General features: G+C 42.8%; 2 protein-coding genes across 2 annotated transcripts; both read left to right on the top strand.

Moving 5' to 3' along the window:
* The first annotated feature begins 2814 nt into the window (after positions 1-2814).
* On the top strand, positions 2815-6469 carry LOC147327373 (uncharacterized). The gene is made up of 7 exons (XM_086297525.1): positions 2815-2869; positions 3003-3308; positions 3383-3616; positions 3712-3816; positions 3922-4134; positions 4216-4557; positions 6120-6469. The coding sequence occupies exons 1-7, from the start codon at positions 2815-2817 to the stop codon at positions 6467-6469; spliced, it is 1605 nt and encodes a 534-aa protein (XP_086153651.1).
* Positions 6470-19634: 13165 nt separating this feature from the next.
* Positions 19635-21232, top strand: LOC147327372 (uncharacterized). Its single transcript, XM_086294990.1, has 3 exons — positions 19635-19966; positions 20062-20119; positions 20707-21232. The coding sequence occupies exons 1-3, from the start codon at positions 19635-19637 to the stop codon at positions 20842-20844; spliced, it is 528 nt and encodes a 175-aa protein (XP_086151116.1). The 3' UTR covers positions 20845-21232.
* The last annotated feature ends 1640 nt before the right edge of the window (positions 21233-22872 follow it).

Raw genomic sequence — 22872 nt, 5'->3', positions numbered from 1 at the left:
GGAGTTTTCGTGATACGGTGTGGTGGTGGCGCCACGGCGAATTTCGATGACTCGCCATGAAAATCTTATTGCCTCTCATTCCCTCATACATTGTCCGATCTGGACCAAAGAGCACACATATGATAAGGCTCCACCCCTGAACATATTTCAACTGCCATATTTGACATCAAGGACAGCGCCACCTAGTAGGAACTAGGTGGCGCTTTTACACTTTGGGGTACAGTATTGTGATGGGTGACATCTGCAGCCTCAAATTTCTCCAGGAAAGCCTTATGGAGTTGGTCTTGGGTTACAGTGAAAACTGTGACTTTTCGCGAAAGGGTGTGAACCCTGCAGCATGGCGAACTTTGATGTCTTGCCATGAAGAAACAAATTAGTATAACTCAATGAAATCCAGTCTGATCAGTACCAGACTTTACAGGCATGGTGTCAGACCCGCCCTGAATAGATTGATGTGCCCATTGTCAGGAATACGCAGAACGCCACCTAGTGGCAACAGGAAATGTCATGTCTTTCATTTTGTCGTACTGATTTTCACAGGTTCATCGTGGCCACCTCAAAAGCGGTGAATATCACCATCAGTTGCTCATGATGCTTCAGTGCGAAAATTGTGACTTTAAACTGAACGGCGCACCCTGGTGGCAACGCGGTTCACCGTGAACAATGAAGTGGCGTTTGAGGGGCTTGGAAAGTTTAAAAAGTCTTGAAATTTGGCACACACCTCCAATGGGACGAAGGCTTTGTTGTTATGTGATCACCTTCCTTGAATAGCGCAAAATGGCTCCACAGCGCCCCCTACAAACTTTCAAATCATCAGCCGCTGCTCTGTGTTTTATGTATGAGTCTGAAATCTGGGAAGGTTATAGGAGGGATCAAGATGTACAAAAAAAGTCTCTTGGAGCAAAATCCCAAATCCAACAGGAAGTCAGCCATTTTAAAATGAATGTGTAATTTTGGCGACATTTTCCCCTCTTTTCAGGCACCGTTCTTTGACGAACTCCTCCAAGGGATTTCATCAGATTGATGCAATTTCCTGTGTGTGGAATCTAAAGACCTTTGTGATGTTAAATTGCGAAGCTTTTTACGTTCAGGGAAACGGGGTGGTCATGGCGGCATGTGGAGTTTCAATCACTCGCCAAAAAGCAGTAATCTGCTGTCACTCGAAAACACAATGTCCAATCTCTCCCAAAGGTCGTAGGCATGATTAGACTCGAGCTCGGATATGTTTGTTATGCCATTTGTACATAATGGTTAGAGCGCCACCTAGTGGGACGACTATAATCCTGGTTGAATAAGATGAAATGTTAGCTGGTGGTTAAATGCATGAAATCCATCAACGTCACATCAGATCGGACATGCTGGTATTAGGTTTTGGGCGTGGCTCAACACGCCAGGGTGCGAGGGCCCTCATAACGCTGCTTGCAGCTTTAATTATATTATATTATCTGTATAGCACTTTAGAGCACACCTTTCACTTTATTAAAAGCACCTTATCAAGCACTTTATTTAGCACTGAACTTTAAGCATGGATTTGCACACAAGAAGTTTAAATATTTATTGACTATTTATTGGGAATTTTAAAATCAGTTGGTAGCCTTGTTTCACATCCTGCACAGCTGCTCCTCATCAAGGAATGTGGTGGTTGTCTGTCAGGAGAAAAGAATGGTGATTGAGATTTTGATTAAGGTTTACCAGTAAGGAAAACTAATGCAAATGTGTGTGTGATTACACACAATTTATGAAAGTAACTATGATTACATGTCTAGTGTATACAGGAATATATATGTCATAATAAAATCAACAAACCTCAACATGTAAAAACACTTTGAGTCATATGTTCAAATACCTTTGGTCCATTTAATAAGAAGGTGTCACATGTCCTAAACCCTTTATCCAATTTGAATGTGGATACCTGCACATGACAGCTGAGACCATACACATTTTGTCCATATTCATTATGTGTTTATGTGTGTATGTAAACTGTATTGAAATTTTGGATTTACAAAGTATGACAATTGCAAATACAGATGTCAGTATGACAGTACACAGCCAACTAACCTGTAACAATGTAGCCAAAACAGAACATGTGATCACAATCACTTTCTAGAAAACAAAACTGGTCTTTTTGCATGCTAACTTAAAGAGAATATAAAGAAACAGTGCAGAATATTATGGGAAACATAACCTGCACTAACCAAATGTCCATGATCTCAGCAGCACAAACTGCTGCTGAGATCATGTGCTGTGATAATAGCAACCTACGCTGGGCAGACCACAAACTGCTAAAGAGTAGAACAAGCTAGATGGATCCTTAATAATGCTGATGTTTTCAAAATGGCCACCATTGTTATTATTGTTATTATTATGATTTATAATATCATCATCATTATTATTATTCTTATTTTAACATGCCTTGTAATAATGTTTGTATAAACATTTTGACATGAGTTAGGACTGAATGTTTCATTATATCACATCACTCCATTAGGTGGGAGCCACACAGCACATAAATATATAAATATATATATAGGGGAATAATATTAACACTTTATTGAGAACTGAAAGTTACCTGAACATCTAAAATATTCAAGGGTAAGACAACTAAACCACATTGCACTTCCTGCAGAGAACAAAAGAACCACAGAGGAAGGACGTTCATGTCTAGTTTCAAAGGTGCTTTGTGTGCCAAACCACTGAACATAAAACAGTCATGCGAGCCCTTCTGTTTTTCAAGCGATTTTGAGATGTGAGTAAATCGCGTCTACTTTTATATTTATTGTCAACGTTATGCTTCCACGCTGGTCTCCAACCAACATGTTGCTGACAGGTTTTCGATATGTGTTCCTCTGTTTCATCTTCTACATTTCAGGTATGAGTAATTATTTATACATCCTTGTAAAAAGATACCTAAAAATAATTTACTTATTTACATTCTAAGGATAGAAAAAAACGACAGGTGATAAGACAATAAATCCGTTTGCTAATAAAAGTTTGTGTTAAAGGTGTTAATGGAGGAGAAACCAGGATCTGTGCTTTCAAAGGTTCATCAGTGGATCTGCACTGCTCACATCAACATCTGACTTCAAACAGAAAATGGTTCACTATACACTGGGATGGTTACAAGTATGTTCAGAGTGAGCTCTCTGTGGATGGACAACGTGTAACGTACAACATGTCTGAAGAGAAAAACCCAACTTTAACCATCAATGATCTAAGAGAGAGTGATGCAAACGCTTACTGCTGTATGAAGACTGCAGAGAATCCAGGACGCTGTTGGTTCAACAGAATTACTCTCCAAGTTGTTGCAGGTACAGTGACTTTTACTTATTACTTACTTTCCAAATGACATCATTGTATAAGTTGTTCTCCATCATCCTCTCAGAGCTGCAGGTAAAGGTGATTCCTGCCACAGAGGGACAGACAGTAACACTGATGTGCAGCAGCAGCTGTCCTCTGACTGAAAAGCCTGCAGCCTACATCTGGTACAAGAACAGAGAGTTTCTCTATGAGGACTGGTCTCCCTGGTACCAAGAGCTGCTCAGCAGTGAGGAAGCAGTCACATACTCCTGTGCTGTCAAAGGCTACGAGGATCTCAGAGCCCCTCAAGTCTCTGTGGGTGAGTCATGACTGTTGTTGCTACAGACTCTCCAGCTAAATCCTGTGAAAATGACCTCAGTACAAATATTTAACATATTTAACATTTTTGTTCAGATTCCATCACACAGACATGCTTCAGTCTCACTTATGCTTATGGAAACATGTGTTCTTATAAACAGACATCAGTGGATGAGCCGTGCACCATCACATACCCCAGAGGTGAAGTTTATGTCATATTCATTTAACTAAATAATATATGATTAAATAAGTTGTGTGATTATATCAAATATAGTGACAAGAAGTTTGTTTATCCTTTCTCAACAGAGGTTTATGTTCAAAGAATTTCTTCCACTTCAGGGTTTGTCACACTGACCTGCAGCACCAGCTGTAATCTGACTGACCATCAAGCTGTCTACATGTGGTATCACAACAAAAGAAACTATCATGAGAATCAACATTTTTCAACTCATAACTCTTCAACAGACACATTCTCTTGTGCAGTTAAAGACCACAAACGTCTTCAATCTAAGGAAGCTTGTAAGTGTTAAATATATTTTGCCAACTAATAATGAAATACAAAAAAATCAAACAACTTTAAATCTTCCATCTATATTTCAGGTGTTCAGGATAAAAACTGCTGGAGAGTGAATTATGTCAGCAGGAGAATCTGTGCTCTGGAAGGATCTTCAGTCAACATCACAAGTGAATACTCACATCCTGATAACATGAAGCCAGAGTTTAAATGTTGGAGTAAAAAATGGAGAAAAGATAAAGTGGAAGTTGAAGAGCTGATTGAGGCTGCAGGTCATGTGGAGTATCAGGACAACATGAAGAACCAACACATCCTGACCATCAACAACCTGAAGAAGAATGACTCAGGAGGATACACATTCAGATTCAACAAAGATCATGAAGGATGGACACAGTCTGATCTGCCTGGAGTCTTTTTGATTGTCACAGGTAAATCTAAACTCCTCAGTCAGCAGACTTTACTCATTAATGTCTGAACAGGAGCAGAGGTGGAAGAAATATTCAGTTTGGGTGAAATTGGCAACATCACACTACAAATCATCATTACAAGGAAAAGGCCTGTATTTAAAACTGAATTCATACGTTTTCAGAAAAATTGCATTTAATATTGTAGAAAATAGTACTTATTATGCAGGAGAAATGCCTTTTACTTTCTATAAGATGTATTCACATGCCTGTTGCAATTTTCACTTTGGGTGTTTATGGTTCAGGTTTGATCAACCTGGATACTGTTATTTTGTTTGATCTACAGCTGTCATGTACAGCTGTGCAGCAGCCAAGGCAGGACCCAAACACAGGACTCAGAAACAATATAGGGGAATAAACCAAAGGAAGCAAACTTTATTTGCTGAATACGACTCGATCTAATACTGACTAACAGGATTGGGAAGGGGTCGGCAACCTGCGGCTCCGGAGCCGCATGCGGTTCTTTAGTCCTTTTAGTGCGGCTCTGCGTGGTTTGGGAAAATAAATTATTTTTTTAAGTAATTAGCTGAAGTGTATTTCATTAATGTTAGTTCTTTTTTTTAACTTGTAGTTCTAAATTGGAAGATTATCGTGATATTGAAATATAAATATAAAATTATATTCTATTATTTTCTGATTGCTCAAAATAAGCGTCACACTCGCGGGTGCCGCTCAGGTGCGACCGCCTCCCCTGCAGCGGCGCTGCAGACCACGCCCCGCCACACACATTAACCAGGTAAAATACATATTTAGGCTGAATTTTGTAAATATCTATTTTTCATCTTTTAGCAGCATAGTGCTTTTTTTCAAATTATTTTTTTAAAAGTCAGGTCAAGGCTCCAAAAGCCCAAAGGAGATATAAGGGTGGCGGCTGACAACAGTTTTTGTTTACTGGATCATTTTAGTTCAGTTGGGTGTCTTTCCTTTTGTTATATTTCCTTAAGAGTTCAAAATGTGTTAATTACATAAATAAAAAAGTAATTTTCTCTGTAGCACTTCATAGATTTAAGCAACACAGCTTAGTTGTTTACACAAAGCATACAGGTAAAATAACAATATATTCAGTGTTATCTTCATTTTAGACGTCAAAAAGTATTTGCAGCTCCCAGTGTTTTTGTTTGCGTGGAAATCATGTCCAAATGGCTCTTTGGGTGTTAAAGGTTCCTGACCCCTATGATGGGGGAAGCAAAACTGAACACAATGAACACAGGATGAGGGGCTGTCAAAATGAAACAGGAATTATGATAAACACAGGCTTGACATGGGGACCAGAGGGAAATAGTAATGGGGACATGACTGACTGTGGAAACAGAAGGGAAACACTTGGAACAACACATTGTCTGGATAATTGAACATGCTTTTTTAATTTATTTATTTTTTGTCAACATAAAGGTCTCATTTCAAAATATTTTCATATTTTAGTTTAATAGAAAAACATTTAAAGTCACATAAAAAAACAGTAGTGGAATACAAATATAAGTTTGCACAGAAAAAAAATAACACTCACCCTAAATTTTTGCTTTTAGAGCTGAGAGTGAAGATGAGTCCTTCTGCAGTGGTGACAGAGGGTCAGAGAGTTACACTGACCTGCAGTACCAGCTGTCCTCAGACTGACAACACAAACTACATTTGGTACTTGAACAGTCGACCTCTGACCCCGAGAGAGAACCAGAACAAACATCTGATCCTAGACCCAGTCAGCAGGGAGGATGCAGGAAGCTACTCCTGTGCTGTGAAAACCAACAAAGATATCAGCTCTGCTCCAAAGACTCTCACTGTCCAAAGTATCACAGGAACATGGACACCAGCAGCTGCAGGAGTTTCTGCTGCTCTGCTGGTTTTAATACCTTTCATTGTCTGCTGGTGTGTTAGGTGAGCAAAAGTGTGATCTCATTCAGATCAATAGTATTCATCTGATATTGTTTTAGTTGTGTATATATACACATGTGTGTGTGTGTGTGTGTGTGTGTGTGTGTGTGTGTGTGTGTGTGTGTGTGTGTGTGTGTGTGTGTGTGTATGTATATATACATATATATATTTGCTCTTTTTTTACAAATCAGAAAAAAGAGGATTTCAAACCAGCCTTCAAGAAGTGCAACACTGGGCAACAAACAGCAGGTACAAAACAAGACACAAACAATGCTGCTGAAATTGGAAAAAAAAAATCCCCATTGTCAACCTTATTTTTTGTTCACATAACTCTATTCTATTTTACTTTTTTATTTATAATCATTATCATAATTAGCAATAATTATCATTTAATCAGGTATTTTAAGTATATATACATTTATTGTGGGCATGAATGTCAAAGCAATTTGGGGTTTTTAATGATTGATTTCAACTGTTGTTTTTCAAGCGTGGTATTATTGCAGGAATAAAGTGTTTTAATTAAGTTTATAAAACACCTAAGTGCATTTATTTTAGACTTTAGATTTTACAAACAGCTTCAAATAGATACATATCTCCCAATAATATTTGTTCAAATGTCCTTTAGCGGGTTGCAGCTTAGCCAGACATTTTTAGTAAAGATCAACAACAGTCTGGCATATTTCTGGTTGTATATTTGACTACTTATCTTTATATAAGTGGAATTCATCTTCATTTGTTGGATTCCTGTCGTGTTCCTGGCTTTTAAGCATACTCCACAAATTTCCAATAGGGTTGAGGCTGGGGCTTTGAAAAGGCTATAAAGCTTAATGTAAGGCTGCTTTATTTATAGCTCAATTTTTGTCTCATTTGACGACAAAATTGTTCTCCAGAAAAAAAAAATGGCGTTTAGATATGGGAAGCTACAATTTTCGGTTAAGCTTAAAGGGGTTAATTTTGAGGCAGGAGCTCTTTCTTGTCAGTATCCTCTGAGTCCATTACAGTGTAAAACATGTTTTCACTGTGGACAGTGTTCCAGCAGTTTCCAGGTTATGGCTGGCTTGATTTTTGGTGGTTTCTGGGTTATTCCTGAACATCCTAACTAATTTCCTCTCATCTGAGGGTGACAGTTTAGGTCTTCTTCGAGGCCTAGGCAAAGTGGTCACACATGAAAAAAATATACTTACACTTATATACAGCTGTTTGAAATGATGGTCTTGCTATCTGCAGTTGTTTAGAATTGGCTTCTGACACTTTTGTTTGATTGTTTTTATTTTTTATTTATTTTTTTCATTTTTAAAAATGGATGCTCTACAACTAGTCAACCCTGGAAAAAACAGCAGTTGAAAGCAGTCATCAAGAGCCTAACTTTACTGTGAAGTTCATCCCCGTTATGAATATATATAAACACAGCTTAAATGTACACTTTATTTATCTGAATTCAATCATTTTAATTTCAGATTCATTTTATCAATGTATTTCTTTTTTCTTATTGCATTTTAATGAGCGACACAATCTACTTATCTATTTGTTTGTTCTACTTTACTTACTTATAATTGTTATAGCAAAGGAATTTCACAGATTTTATACTTTATATTTTGTCACCTCACAAACCTGCTGGTCAGAGTATCACCTGCAAATAAAGTAAAAATATTTAAATGAGGAGAAAAATGACCTATAACACAGTATGTTGTTTGTCTTCCTCCTCAGGTGAACCCTGATCCAATATATGAAAACATCCCAACTCATTATTGCAGAGTGCACCTACCTATGACCCACACAACTGATCTCTACTGCAATATTGACCCACTGCCTGCTCACTAAAGTAACTTTGTTACCATAGTGATTTAAAGGGCCCTTTTCTCTGATAGCTTCCACAACACAGCAGCGACACCACATTTGGTGGATCTGCCAGTGGTTTTCATACTCTGGAACATAAATTACAACAGAAATTGTTCTTGAACTTTTCCGTTATAAAATGTATGCTATTGAAACATATGTCACAACTGAAAGATGACGATCACAACAATTTGTGTTTGAGAACAGCTGAGTGACATTTTCTCAACATTTCTTTTATGCACCATATCCCAAAACCACGTGAAGTCACTTTTACATCCCTCATAGCTTTCCAAAGAAATTGTAATGACATTTACGGCAATAAATGTGGTTACTGTTTGAATTTGTCCTTGTGGTTTCATATGTGTTCTGACTGAGAAACACTGTCCTCTGAATACTGACAGACACTCTTCACTAAAAATCTAATCTTTACAAAACTAGTCATGTTATGATTAGCAAATAAGAGAACCACGTGACAAAATGTGCGAGACAAGGAAGCAAAAGTGTCCAGTGCACAAACATAGAGCAAGACAGGGGGAGGCAACAGATGGAAACACAGGTGGGGGGAGATGACTAAAGCTACTCATACTGAAACCCACATGCCCTACATTACAGAGAGCTCATTTCTAAAACAGAGATAACGAGAAAGCAAAGAGTCTAAACAGCAACTTAAACTTTAAAATGTGAAGTAAGAATTCAAGACTGCAACAAAGAGTCAAACAACAGGAACCATAAGAAATAAAGAAGGAAGTGATTTTGCTGCTGTTCAACTGTGTTTAGTTTGTAGTGGAAACTGCTGAAAACAACAGAGGAAGCAGAACTTTCTGCTGAAAAGAGTTGTAAAAGCTAAACTGCTTGCATTTGAAAGGGTACAGTGAAGATTATCGAGAAAGCTGAGCACATGCAAGCGGGCGAACACGTGTGGGATTCAAACTTTCGCCCCCGGGTCTCAAGGCGGCTGCTTATCCCACTGAGCCAAACCAGTTCTGATGCCAACCAAAGATATAATGACAAAAACAATTATCACTGATAAAAGGTGAAAAAGCTCAAAATTCTGCTGAAAAGAGCAGAAGAAACAGAAAATTGAGCTGAAAAGAGCGGAAGAGATTGAGATTTGTACTGAAAAGAAGTAAAAATTCTGCTGAAAAGAGGTGTAGCTGTGGCTACAATGTAGCTTGCCATCACCAGTGTGTGAACGTGTGTGTGAATGGGTGGATGACTGGTTGTGTAAAGCGCTTTGGGGTCCTTAGGGACTAGTAAAGCGCTATACACATATAAATACAGGCCATTTTAGCAGAAAGAGCAGAACAGTTGAAAATTTGAATGGTGAAAATCTGCTGAAAACTGAGGGAGTAGTTAACCAGCAATGGTCGGAGCAACTAGAATAAGGTCGAAGAATAAAGCTTATCTGACTACAATCAGATAAAGTCTAAATGTTGGTACAAAGAATCAGAATTCCACTTTTAAAGTCAAGAGAAATGCTGTGGGGGAAGCTGAACAGCTGACTGAGTTTGCAGATCATGTGGAGTATGATGATAGCAGGTTTAATATAAATTTATAAAAACTGTCTTGTCTACTCAGATGATTTCTCATCTTATGTATAAAAACAACTCGGCTCAATCAGCAGAGCAGGATCATTTCTACAAAATTTGCAGCTTTATAGACTTAGTTTAGTTTAAATAATTAAAGTCAATGTGTTCTATAGAGTAAAACATTTATAAGAATTGCATTAATATATATCCAGTGTGATGTTGAATACCTGCAGCAATACATCAGTTCTACACTATGTCTCTTTGTATCTGAAGAAATGATAGATAAATGTAGCTGTGATTGTGTTAAAGCTGAACGCAGTTTGTCTGCAGAAATACTCTGAATTTAACATTTCCTCTTAGATGGATGTTGATTGATTAATGCTTCTGATATTTTATCAATGTCATGACCCTGTGCCTTCTCGGCTGACTCTGTATGGCTACAAGTGTTTTTGTTGTGCTGCATCTCTCTCTCTCTCCCCTGCACTGCGCTCTACCGGGGCGGAGTCATGACGGCTCCAGCCCCTGGCTCGGACACCTGCAAGCAATCTTCCCACTCACTTCTTAAGGCGGCTGCTGAGAGTGCTTCCTCGCTGGATTATTGTGTAACACTCGTCAGTGTCATCACTATCTGAGCCGTTTTTCGAGTTTCTGTCGTGCCACTACTCACCTGCCTTTCCTCTCTGTGCCAGGATTCTCGCCAGCCTGAGGACCGCCGTTGGTGAGCTAAAGCCGGAGTCCGAGCTACCTGAGCTTCAGTGGATGTTGTACATAGCCCTCTTCTTCCCGTGCCTGTGCTTCCCGGAGACCCTCTTCCTGTGCCCCCTCACCTGTATATATTCGCACCTGGTGTCTGTGTGTGTAAATAAATTACGAACTTAAGTGACGGTCTGCCTCCGAGTCCCTCCTGAGCCTGACAGAATAATCCAGCCACCGCTATGGACTCAGCAGGCCCGGCCTCGGCAGCGACAGCCCCTATGTCTCTGGAGGAGCTTCTGCACCGACACGAGCAAATGCTGGTGAAGCTCAGCGGAGACGTGGCGTCTCTAACGCAGGCCTTCGCCCAACGGATTCCGCTGGCCGAGGACCAGCCTCCCGCGGCCCCTCCCCAGGTAACGCACGCTCCTGCCGTCACTACAACAGCCACAGCTACCCAGGCTGCTAGCGTGGTATCATCAGTAGCCTCCGCGGTTTCGCTGGATAAGCTTTTGCCTTCACCTGAGGCTTTTTCTGGGGAGATGGGAAAATGTGCGGGATTTTTGTTGCAGTGTTCTATGCACTTTCAATTACTGCCCCATGTGTTTGTTTCTGACGGGGTTAAGATCGCTTACGTCACCCAGCTACTACGTGATCGAGCCCTGGCCTGGGCCCAGGCCCAGCTGCAGGCTTGCCCCGGAATGTCTTATGACGACTTCCTGTCGCGCTTCAAGTCGGTGTTTGATAAAGGCTCTAGTACAGAGGCAGCTGGCTATCGTTTGATTAATCTGAAGCAAGGTAGGCGAAGCATGGCTGACTTTTCTGTTGATTTCTGGACTCTAGCTGCACAGACCAAATGGGGACCTGAAGCCCTGAAGACCACTCTGTTAAATAATATCCGCGAAGAGCTCAAGGATGAGATAATGATGCGTGAGCTTCCTGCTTCTCTAAATGCTTTGATGTCCCTGTGTATTCAGGTGGATGATCGCCTGCGGGCGCGCCAGAGCTCACGAAGACAGCAGTTTCGCGAGCCCCTGGCTTTTCGGGAGCCCCAACCCGACGCACGGGAGGCTAGAGCTTTTGGAACTGAGGAGGAGGTACCCATGCAGCTGGGACGTTCTCGACTCACCCCTGCGGAGCGACAACGCCGGTTTTCCGCGGGTGAGTGTCTGTATTGCGGTCGCATGGGGCATTACATCTCTGCCTGCCCAGCGCTGGCAAAAGGGGGCGCCCGCCAGTAATTGAGAGGGTACTGGTGGGCGACCTGTCCAGCAACAAGCCTCTTCCCCGTCTCTTGCTGCCTGCTAAACTCACCCTCCGGTCGTTGTCCCATTCCCTCTCTGTGTTAATTGACTCTGGTGCAGAACAGAATTTCATTGATGCGTCGCTAGTCTCCAAGCTCAGCATTGGCACACGACCACTGCCTCATCCTCTCCGCGTGTCCGCCCTGTCTGGTCACCGGTTGCCTGACATAACGCACGTCACCCTACCTGTCACACTCACTCTCTCCGGTAACCACGTTGAGAACGTTTGTTTCTGTGTGTTTAAGGCTCCAGTAACCCCGCTCGTACTAGGTTATCCATGGCTTTCACAACACAACCCACACATCGACTGGAAGAAGGAGCAAGTTATGGGGTGGGGTGTGGGCTGCCACATGACCTGCCTTCGGGCCGCCACGCCATCTGCTCCCTCTCCCCCCCCCGGGAAGCCTTCAAAGTCACCAGAGCTGTCTTCGGTTCCTTCCGTCTATCATGACCTCGCAGCAGTTTTTAGTAAGGATGAGGCGGGCTCGCTTCCACCACACCGGCCCTATGACTGTGCCATTGATCTTTTCCCTGGGGCGCCTCTCCCCTCTGGCCGCCTCTACAGCCTCACACAGCCCGAAAGGGAAACCATGGAGAGATACGTCAACGACTCTCTGGCTGCTGGGTTAATTCGCCCGTCATCCTCCCCCGTGGGGGCAGGATTCTTCTTTGTTGCAAAAAAAGACAAGACGCTCCGGCCATGTATTGATTACCGCGGCCTCAACAAGATCACAGTAAAGAACAAGTACCCTCTTCCCCTCCTTAATTCTGCTTTCGAACTACTCCAGGGGGCCACGGTGTTCAGCAAACTGGACCTGCGAAACGCTTACCACCTGGTGAGGATCCGGGAGGGAGATGAGTGGAAGACCGCTTTCAACACTCATATCGGACACTATGAGTATCTCGTCATGCCCTTTGGCTTAACCAATGCGCCCGCGGTCTTCCAGGCCCTTGTTAACGATGTTCTGAGGGATTTTATTAATCGATGTGCTTTTGTGTACCTTGATGATATTCTCATTTTCTCTAAGTCCCAGGCGGAGCACGAGAGTCACGTGAGGCAGGTCCTGCAGCGCCTCCTGGAGAACCGGTTGTTCGTGAAAGCGGAGAAATGTGAATTTCACGTTGACACTGTGGCCTTCCTTGGCTATATCATCTCTCAGGGGGATCTCGAACCTGACCCCGAGAAGGTCCGGGCCGTGGTGGACTGGCCTCAACCGCCGAACCGCCAGCAACTCCGACGGTTCCTAGGATTCGCCAACTTCCACCGACGCTTCATAAAGGACTACAGTAAGATCGCCTCACCTCTCACTGCGCTTACCTCTCCCAAAGTTCCTTTTCAGTGGGACCTCTCTGCTCAGGAGGCCTTTTCCCTACTAAAGGAGAAGTTCACTACCGCCCCCATCCTCCGTCAGCCCAACCTCAGGCAACCGTTCGTGGTGGAGGTGGATGCTTCGGACTCTGGAGTGGGAGCAGTTCTGTCTCAACGATTTGAAGGTACGCTCCATCCCTGTGCATTCTTTTCTCGTCGTCTCTCACCCGCAGAACAGAACTACGGCATTGGTGATCGGGAGCTGCTAGCGGTCAAACTGGCCCTGGAGGAGTGGAGGCACTGGCTTGAGGGCGCGGAACACCCATTCATCGTGTGGACCGACCATAAGAACCTTGAGTACATCCGGTCCGCCAAACGCCTAAATTCACGACAAGCCAGGTGGGCCCTCTTCTTCACAAGATTCAATTTCACCATCACTTACAGACCAGGGTCGCGCAACGTGAAGCCCGATGCACTCTCCCGTCAGTTTTCCAGTACGGAAGGAGACTCCGATCCAGAACCGATTCTTCCAGCTACCTGTGTTGTTGGAGTTGTCACATGGGAGATCGAAGCTCTCGTGCGCGAGGCCCAGGATACTGACCCCGACCCGGGGACGGGCCCCCCTGGTCGGTTGTTTGTCCCTGCTGCTGTCCGACCTCAGGTACTCCACTGGGGCCACACTGCCCGGTTCACCTGTCATCCAGGAGCCCGCCGCACCATCACCTTTCTGCAGCGGTTTTTCTGGTGGCCCACCTTGGACAAGGACGCCAGGGAGTACGTTATGGCGTGCACCACGTGTGCCCGGAACAAACGTCCCAACCGACCACCCGCCGGGCTTCTTCAACCACTCCCCACGCCAGGACGGCCATGGTCTCACATAGCGCTGGACTTCGTTACGGGGCTCCCACCGTCATCCGGTAACACCACCATCCTCACTATTGTTGACCGTTTTTCTAAGTCGGCTCATTTCATCGCCCTCCCCAAGCTCCCTACAGCCCTGGAGACCGCCCAGCTGCTCACCACCCACGTCTTCCGGCTTCATGGCATTCCGACGGACATCGTTTCCGACCGGGGACCCCAATTTACCTCTCGGGTTTGGAAGGAGTTCTGCGTGCAGATCGGCGCCGCGGTCAGTCTCTCTTCGGGCTTCCACCCTCAGAGCAATGGACAGGCCGAGCGGACCAACCAAGAGCTCGAAGCGGCACTCCGCTGTGTCGTCTCTCTCAACCAGGCCACTTGGAGCGAGCAGCTCCCCTGGATTGAGTACGCCCACAACTGCCTGACCTCTTCAGCCACTGGACTGTCGCCGTTCGAAGCCTCATTGGGCTACCAACCACCCCTGTTCCCGGCCGTGGAGGGTGAGCATGCCGTCCCATCGGTACAACATCATTTCCGCAGGTGCCGCCGGGCCTGGCGGTCCACCCGAGCTGCTCTGCTGCGGACGGCGGAGCGCAATAAGGAGATCGCTGACCGCCACCGGATCCCTGCGCCTGCCTATACAGTTGGGCAACAGGTATGGCTCTCCTCACGCTTTGTTCCCCTTCGTGCAGAGTCGAAGAAACTTTCCCCGGCTTTCATCGGTCCGTTTGAGATTGAGGCCCTGGTCAATCCGGTATCCGTCCGTCTGAAGCTGCCTCGCAATATGCGTATCCATAATGTTTTCCATGTCTCCCAGGTCAAGCCCGTGCTCTCCAGCCCGTTGTGCCCTCCTTCCGGGCCCCCTCCGCCCGCCCGGCTCGTGGATGGGCAGGAAGTGTTTAACATCACCCGCATTATGGACTCTCGGCGGCGGGGGCGGGGCGTCCAGTACCTGGTGGACTGGGAGGGCTACGGGCCAGAGGAACGTTCCTGGGTGCCCCGGTCGGCGGTTCTGGCTCCTGGTCTGCTCCGCGAGTTTCACCGGCGGCATCCGGGTAAGCCAGGTGGGTCGCCGAGGGGCTCCCGTTGAGGGGGGGGTACTGTCATGACCCTGTGCCTTCTCGGCTGACTCTGTATGGCTACAAGTGTTTTTGTTGTGCTGCATCTCTCTCTCTCTCCCCTGCACTGCGCTCTACCGGGGCGGAGTCATGACGGCTCCAGCCCCTGGCTCGGACACCTGCAAGCAATCTTCCCACTCACTTCTTAAGGCGGCTGCTGAGAGTGCTTCCTCGCTGGATTATTGTGTAACACTCGTCAGTGTCATCACTATCTGAGCCGTTTTTCGAGTTTCTGTCGTGCCACTACTCACCTGCCTTTCCTCTCTGTGCCAGGATTCTCGCCAGCCTGAGGACCGCCGTTGGTGAGCTAAAGCCGGAGTCCGAGCTACCTGAGCTTCAGTGGATGTTGTACATAGCCCTCTTCTTCCCGTGCCTGTGCTTCCCGGAGACCCTCTTCCTGTGCCCCCTCACCTGTATATATTCGCACCTGGTGTCTGTGTGTGTAAATAAATTACGAACTTAAGTGACGGTCTGCCTCCGAGTCCCTCCTGAGCCTGACAATCAAGTTAGATATGAGCAGTGGTAGTAATCAGGCCTTGAAAATATTCATATAGCCAACTTTTTCTGATTAGAAGTAAAAATCTGCAGCAGCCATGTTGTTGCCAGAAACTGGATGTTTGTTTATGGGTTTCATTCTGTGTCTCTCAGGTAGGAATAATTTGTTTCTCTTCATGACAAGTAAGTAATGATGTGTCAGGAATGTAGATAAAAGATGTAAAAAGTTCATTTCAGAAAACAGGAGATTCCCAGTTAACAGGATTTTTACTTGTTCTAGTGTTCTGAATTCTCCAGCGTATAAAAGCACCAGATTGTGATCCTTCTCACTGAAAAAAAGGCCACATTGGGTTTACTTAATTCAATAGTGGACATTGGTTGCACACAACTGTTTTGCTTTGGCAGAAACTTAAACAACTGAGTTAAATCAACACAACTTACTCATATTCAATAAACCTGTGCATTTTGTGTTGATAAAACGTGATTGAAACATGTTTAGATGAAGTAAGGTGAGCTTTTGGAATATTTTAATCGTTCGCAATGTTGTCATTTTATTTCAACACTATTCAATAACATTTACCCCAATACTACTTGGTCACTTAAATACTACATGCTGTCTTCATATTACATAATGTTCAACAAAGTCTAGAGTCTGGTTAGCATAAAAATGAAATGGATCTACAACTTCCTCCTATCTTTATCCATGGTTGCAGAGGGGCTGGGGCATAACCCTGAAGTGATAGGTTACAGGAGGCAGGGTACACCCTGGACAGCTCACCAGTCTATCACATAGAGACAAACAACAATTTTCACTTACATTCATGGGTAATTTAGATTCACCAATTAACCTAACCTAACTCTTTTGACTTTTAACTGTGGGAGGAAACTAGAATACCTAGAGAGAAACCACTGCAAGCCAGATTGGGGATTTAAACCCAGGACCTTTTTACTGTGAGGCAACAGCACTAACCCCCATGCTACAAAGCCAGGCTTAACAAAAGTAGGAAAGCTATGATTTCAAGGCTTGATGCAGAATTTTTCGTATGTTTTTGTCCTTGACAGGTTAAACCACAATAAATAGAATAAATAGCGATAGCATACACGTGGTGTGTGTGTGTATCTGCCTCTTATAACTCCAGTGATTTTCCTGCAGTTTGAAATCTTTTGCAATCTTGTGAATTTCATGAGTCCAGCAACTAACCACTCTTACTAGATTGTGTCACGTCATCTGAACAAGTTGTTGAATTTTGTACAGATCCTACATGATTTAGTTACGTTCAAGATAGAAACATGAAATTTTTGTGTTCAAATTACAAGTTAGACTTTTTTAATGTAACAACCACCCAATTTACTTTTTTCGGTATACCAAAAGAGTAGAGGTGGCTGCTCGACTTGACTGAGATGGATGCCTTCCTGAAACCACGATCCAAAGCGCACAAGACTGAAATCCCTTGCGGTGTCGCAAGATTCAACATCGCTATATTACTGACTTAGTTCACTCGAACATGATATGAACAATTTAATCTACCCTCTCTACATGTCATGTAGTTTCTACACTATATAGTTACACTTAACTTTAAAGCATAAGGCAATTGTGTTAAATACACGCAAGATGCTTACATAAATCCAAGAGATGACCAATCCCCTTTTTTTCAGTGTAACATGCTGTCATCACAGATTAGCACAGAAAAGAAAGTTAGCATAAATGTTCACCATGTTTTCTAATCACATGTTGTGTTAAAGGTGTTCAGGGAAAACAAAACAGCATCTGTGCCTTGAAAGGTTCATCAGTGAATCTGCCCTGCTCACATCAACATCCCACTGCAAGAAATAGCTGGTACACTGGACACTTGACTGTCTCCAAGATTGAACTCTCCACAGATGAAACACATGTAAAGTACAGCATGTCAGCAGAGAGTAATTTCACTCTAACAATCAATAATCTGACAGAGAGAGATGGAAATTTTTACTGCTGCATTAAAACTGCTGACAGATCAAAGTGTCAACAAAGTGGAATTCATCTCCTAGTTACAGGTACAGTTCTTTTTACAAATGCATCACAAATGAATGATTTTATGAATGATCAGTGTATTCATGTTGGTCATGTGACCTCTCAGAGCTGCAGGTAAAGGTGATTCCTGCCACAGAGGGACAGACAGTAACACTGATGTGCAGCAGCAGCTGTCCTCTGACTGAAAAGCCTGCAGCCTACATCTGGTACAAGAACAGAGAGTTTCTCTATGAGGACTGGTCTCCCTGGTACCAAGAGCTGCTCAGCAGTGAGGAAGCGATCACATACTCCTGTGCTGTCAAAGGCTACGAGCATCTCAGAGCCCCTGAAGTCTCTGTGGGTGAGTCATGATGGACACCTCCTCATCATGTTATGAGATGTTAAACACAAACACTTTACTCTTCAGACTCTAATGAATTTACTGAAAGTTGTTGGTTTTTCTCAGGTTCCATCACAGAGACCTGCTTCAGTGTGACCTATGCTAAAGGGAGAATGTGTTCTTCTCAGCAGACATCAGTGGACGAGTCCTGCTCCATCACATATCCCAGAGGTGAAGTTCTGGACAAACTGCACTTTGAAACTTCATTTTTATTTCTTAATTTATTTGACATGACAGAGATGAACTGGTGGAAAATGTGTTCATCATCTCCCAACAGAAATTCATGTCCAGAGGACTCCTGCTGAACACAGAGGTCACATCAGACTGACCTGTAACAGCAGCTGTTTTCTGACTGAGCCTCTGATTTCCTTTGTGTGGTATGAGAACAGAAAGCCTACAGTGCAGGAGGGAAAACAAATTCAGTTTTCCATCTCTCATCCAGAAAGTTTGTCTTGTGCTGTAAAAGGTCTTGAGGATGTGCGCTCTGCTGACGTCTGTGAGTAAACTTATTGTCTCTCCACTTGGTACTTGGTATTGTTCTAATTCTGTGTTGTTGTTAGAATATCTGACCACAATAACAGAAACACTGTAAATTTTAATGCTACAATGATGACACATTAAACATCATTTTTAATTTCTGATAATGTTTTGATTTTTTTGAAACAGTCACAGATGTTGTTCTTTTGCATTTTTCGGCTGCCGTTGCAGGGTTTTGATTCATTATTGTATGAGATTTGAATCTCTGTTACGTTTGGCAATTGTCAGTGCTTATTCAGATGGGTTTTGTAATAATCAATTCACTGATCTTTTTTTTCCCTAAAGACAGCTCTTTTGAATCAGTAATATACTGTATATCTTATAGGTCCTGATAAAATATTTGCACAGAAATTGATTGAAAATTCCTAATCAAGGGAAATCATTTATGTCTGTGATAAAGTTGAGCTGTTTTGCCAGACAGTTATTAACTCTTTCTGTCTACTTCATCGATATTTCAGGTGTTAGTGATGATTCCTGCTGGAGTTTGAATTATGTCCACAGCAGAATCTGTGCTCTGGAAGTATCTTCAGTCAACATCTCCAGTAAATACTCATATCCTGACTACGAGCAGATACAGTCTAAATAAAGTCAAGAGAAATGCTGAGGAGGACGTCAGGAGGAACCTGACTGAGGATGCAGATCATGTGGAGTATGATGACAGCATGAAGAACCAACACATCCTGAAGAACCAACATAAAGAAGCTGAAGAGAGATGACTCAGCAGAATACAGGTTCACCATCACAACAGGAAATGAAGAAGTGAAACAGTTTGATTTTCCTGGAGTTACTCTGATTGTCACAGGTAATTATGGTTTGTCTTTCTTCGTATAAAAATAATAAAAATAACAGTCAACACAAAATCCTCTGCAATGCTTTCAGCTGAATTAACAAGATGAAAATGCATGAATTTTCCTCAGCTGATGATGCGATAAGAAATATTTTATTTAGTCAAAAGGCTACAGATATTTGCCTTTTATTGCTTCTTGCACTCTTCAGAAGTTAGTGAAAACCAAAAGCACCAAATCTTGTTTTATCTTTAATGAGAACTACTTTGTGTTACATTTACTGACTAGTCTGAGTGTTTTTCAGAGCTGAGAGTGAAGATGAGTCCTTCTGCAGTGGTGACAGAGGGTCAGAGAGTCACACTGACCTGCAGCACCAGCTGTCCTCTGACTGACAACACAAACTACATTTGGTACTTGAACAGTCGACCTCTGACCCTTAGAGAGAACCAGAACAAATATCTGATCCTAGACCCAGTCAGCAGGGAGGATGCAGGAAGCTACTCGTGTGCTGTGAAAGCCAACAAAGATATCAGCTCTGCTCCAAAGACTCTCACTGTCCAAAGTACTACAGGAACATGGATACCAGCAGCTGCAGGAGTTTCTGCAGCTCTGCTGGTTTTAATACTTCTCACTGTCTGCTGGTGGATCAGGTGAACGTTACTGTGTTATCTCTAAGACCAGTTATGTTTAAAGTGTGATGTGAAATGTTTTACCCATTCACTGATTTGTTTCTTTTATGCAACAGAAAAAAGAAGACTTCCAGTCAGTCTCCAAGAGGAGAAATGTCAGAATCAGTGCAGCAGGTACGAAATAAGATTCAAATAATTCTGCTGTGTTAGAAAAACATCCCCTCATCTTTCCTTTTTTCCTCACACGATCATTTATTCTGGAAAAAAGCTTAAACTTATTATATGTCTGCCTTTTTCTGAGTAACCAACTGTAGCATTCTTTTCAGTGTCCCTACCTACACCCGATGTTCATGTTCATCATTGTATCAAATAAGTCAGATATACATCAGCAATCCTTACCACACATTACATTAATATCATCTTCAACTAGATTTGTAATTGATTGGACATTGAACAGTCGTGATGTTTACCACTGACAGGAAAAATAATTTTTGAGTTCATTGCCATTTTTGTCCCGTCTGTTTCTCATTGTTATATCATGACCTCTGACCTTAATTGACACAATTGAGACCTGAAGTTCTTTAGAGGTTGTTTTTTGGGGGGGTTAGGTCTCTTAACTTGTTTCAGTTTGTCAGACAGGTTCTATTTGAGAATCTCAGTGACAGTGCAGTACAGTGACAATGTAACAAACAACAAACAACCAGCTATGAGTTATTGATGCAGTTTGATATAAATTTATAAGAACTGTCTCGTCTCCTCAGATGAACGTTGACTCCATGTATGAAAACATCTCAGCTCAGTCAGCAGAGCTGGATGATCATCACTACAGCAGACTGCACTTCAGTGAGAACCACACAGCTGACCTCTACTCCACCATTGAGCCACTGTATGCTCAATAAAGAAACGTTTGTTACCATGATGATTTCAACTCCAGTGATATTACTTTACCATCACAGCAGAGAAACTGCAGCATCTGGATCTGTCTGTGGGTTACACTTTCTTCACTGGAATATAAAATAAAGGTAGAAATAAGTAGAAATTGAAATCAATTGAAATTGAAAAGCTCAAGTAGAAATTCTCAAGCTTTTGAATTAAAACATATTTGGTAATGATGTACGTCTGTCACAAAAACCTGCAAAAAATGACGCAACCGTTTAAAAATTCTGCTATGTCCAAAAGCCCACGAGTGTGCATTTACTGATCACCCACTTAAAGGGTGCTATTTTTGATAACTTTGTTAGACATTGTATTACTTTGTGTGCTTTGGGTGTCACTAATAAAAACATCAAAGCCATTGTGTCCGCAGGTTTGTCTTCTGTTAGGTTTTTGTCTGTACCACAAAATAACCACTAACACTGTCACCTGTCTCTGCTTTCATTGTCAGCACTGTCAGGTTTTTGATGAACATATAATAATATGTAGCCATGTCACATGTTTAACTGAGCTGCTTTGAATGCAGTTTGTCTGGAGAAAGACTCACAAAATTAAAATCTTTTTTCAGCCTTTCAGGTAGGAATGAACTATTTAAGTAAAGAGCAGATTCACTGTTTGACATGATTTGTTCTGTATGACCTCTCAATTGTATTTAAGTACCAGATTTGGACTCTTTAACACTAAAGTGTTTTCTTCACACAATTTGAAGTCCATCATTATACAATGAGAAAGATGAAACAAAGATGACAAGTGAAAAACATTCAAAACAGTTGCCAATCTTCATAGGGGTAGACGTCCCAGACAATTCACCCCAGTCAGACCACATAAGGCTCAGAGAAACTGCAAATCCCCCCAGGAACTACAAGACTCCAAAGGCCTCAGTTAGCATGTTAAATATTAATATTCATCTAAGTGCAATTAGAAAAAGACTGAACAAATATGGTCAATACAAATAATGAACAGCACCACATTTGGAGAGCATCTCAAACTAATTAAGCACACAAGTCATATACACTGAACGAGGGCTGATGATATGGGCAGTTTTGCCTACACAGAACCAGGACACCAGGGCTGAACTGGGCAGCTGAACTGCTGCTACGCCATATATCTTAAGGCACCTGGGCCCTCACGTATCTGCGATACGCACCTTGAAGAACAGAATTAAATTTTGAAGAAATGAGAAAGGATAAGAGTTGACAAGTTAAGAGAAAACAAAAAACAAAAAGAAAAAATAGTAAAATCAAAAGAATCGGTATGTTAGCTGTTGGGGCTGCTGTCACTGCACTGTCAGCAGTACAATCAGTAACAACTACTAACAAGCCCTCACAGTCACAGTGGGGTGCTTTTGTAGGGACAACAATCCCAATAAAAAAGTGAGGAAGAGACACAGGAAGTTGAAATTAATGTATTAAGAAAATAAATGATTATGAAGTGAGATATTCAGGGATTCAGGTAAAATGAATGGGAACTTTGACCATGAGCCACTCTTAATAGCTAAGGTGTGGCTTCTGATTGTCACAAGCTGCTGTGCAGCTAAGGCGTCCTAAACCAACGACAACGTGATTTAAACTTGATTCAAATAAATAATCAAACAAAATGAAGTATATTCATAATATGTGTATCGGAGCTCAGTGACCTTCCAGTCACTGAGGTGGCCATGGCCCTCACATTTGACTCTAAAATATTTTAAAGTCCTCTGTCTGACAGCTAAAGCCTAGAGTAAAATGAGTCATACAAAGGACAGTGAACCCAAGCTCATCAGCAAATCTTCAACAGAATGGCTTAAAAAGAAAAGAATCAAAGTGTTGCAATGGTCCAGTCCAGTCTTTCCAGACCTTAGGGGTGGCTGTAGCTCAGGTGTCAGAGCAGGTCAGCCACTAATCAGAAGGTCGGTGGTTCGATCCCAGGCTGCATCCTGGCTGCATGCCAAATGTCCTTGGGCAAGATACTAACCCCGTGTTTGCCTACTGGTGGTGGTCAGAGGGCCCGGTGGC

This window comes from Aulonocara sp. 'chitande type north' Nkhata Bay, linkage group LG6 (genome assembly GCF_057382095.1).
Source record: "Aulonocara sp. 'chitande type north' Nkhata Bay isolate Kocher_YH1m ecotype deep benthic linkage group LG6, A_spYH_male_GT1.1, whole genome shotgun sequence".
NCBI lineage: Eukaryota > Metazoa > Chordata > Actinopteri > Cichliformes > Cichlidae > Aulonocara > Aulonocara sp. 'chitande type north' Nkhata Bay.
This window is presented reverse-complemented; position numbering and strand designations above follow the sequence as displayed.

Excerpts from the sequence above, each read along its gene's own strand:
- LOC147327373 (XM_086297525.1), top strand. The coding sequence starts at position 2,815 with ATGTTGCTGACAGGTTTTCGATATGTGTTCCTCTGTTTCATCTTCTAC. Across the intron at positions 3,309-3,382 it reads TACTCTCCAAGTTGTTGCAG|AGCTGCAGGTAAAGGTGATT; the intron begins GTACAGTGACTT and ends TCATCCTCTCAG. Across the intron at positions 4,558-6,119 it reads AGTCTTTTTGATTGTCACAG|AGCTGAGAGTGAAGATGAGT; the intron begins GTAAATCTAAAC and ends TTTTGCTTTTAG.
- LOC147327372 (XM_086294990.1), top strand. The coding sequence starts at position 19,635 with ATGAGTCCTTCTGCAGTGGTGACAGAGGGTCAGAGAGTCACACTGACC. Across the intron at positions 19,967-20,061 it reads ACTGTCTGCTGGTGGATCAG|AAAAAAGAAGACTTCCAGTC; the intron begins GTGAACGTTACT and ends TTTATGCAACAG. Across the intron at positions 20,120-20,706 it reads TGTCAGAATCAGTGCAGCAG|ATGAACGTTGACTCCATGTA; the intron begins GTACGAAATAAG and ends TCGTCTCCTCAG.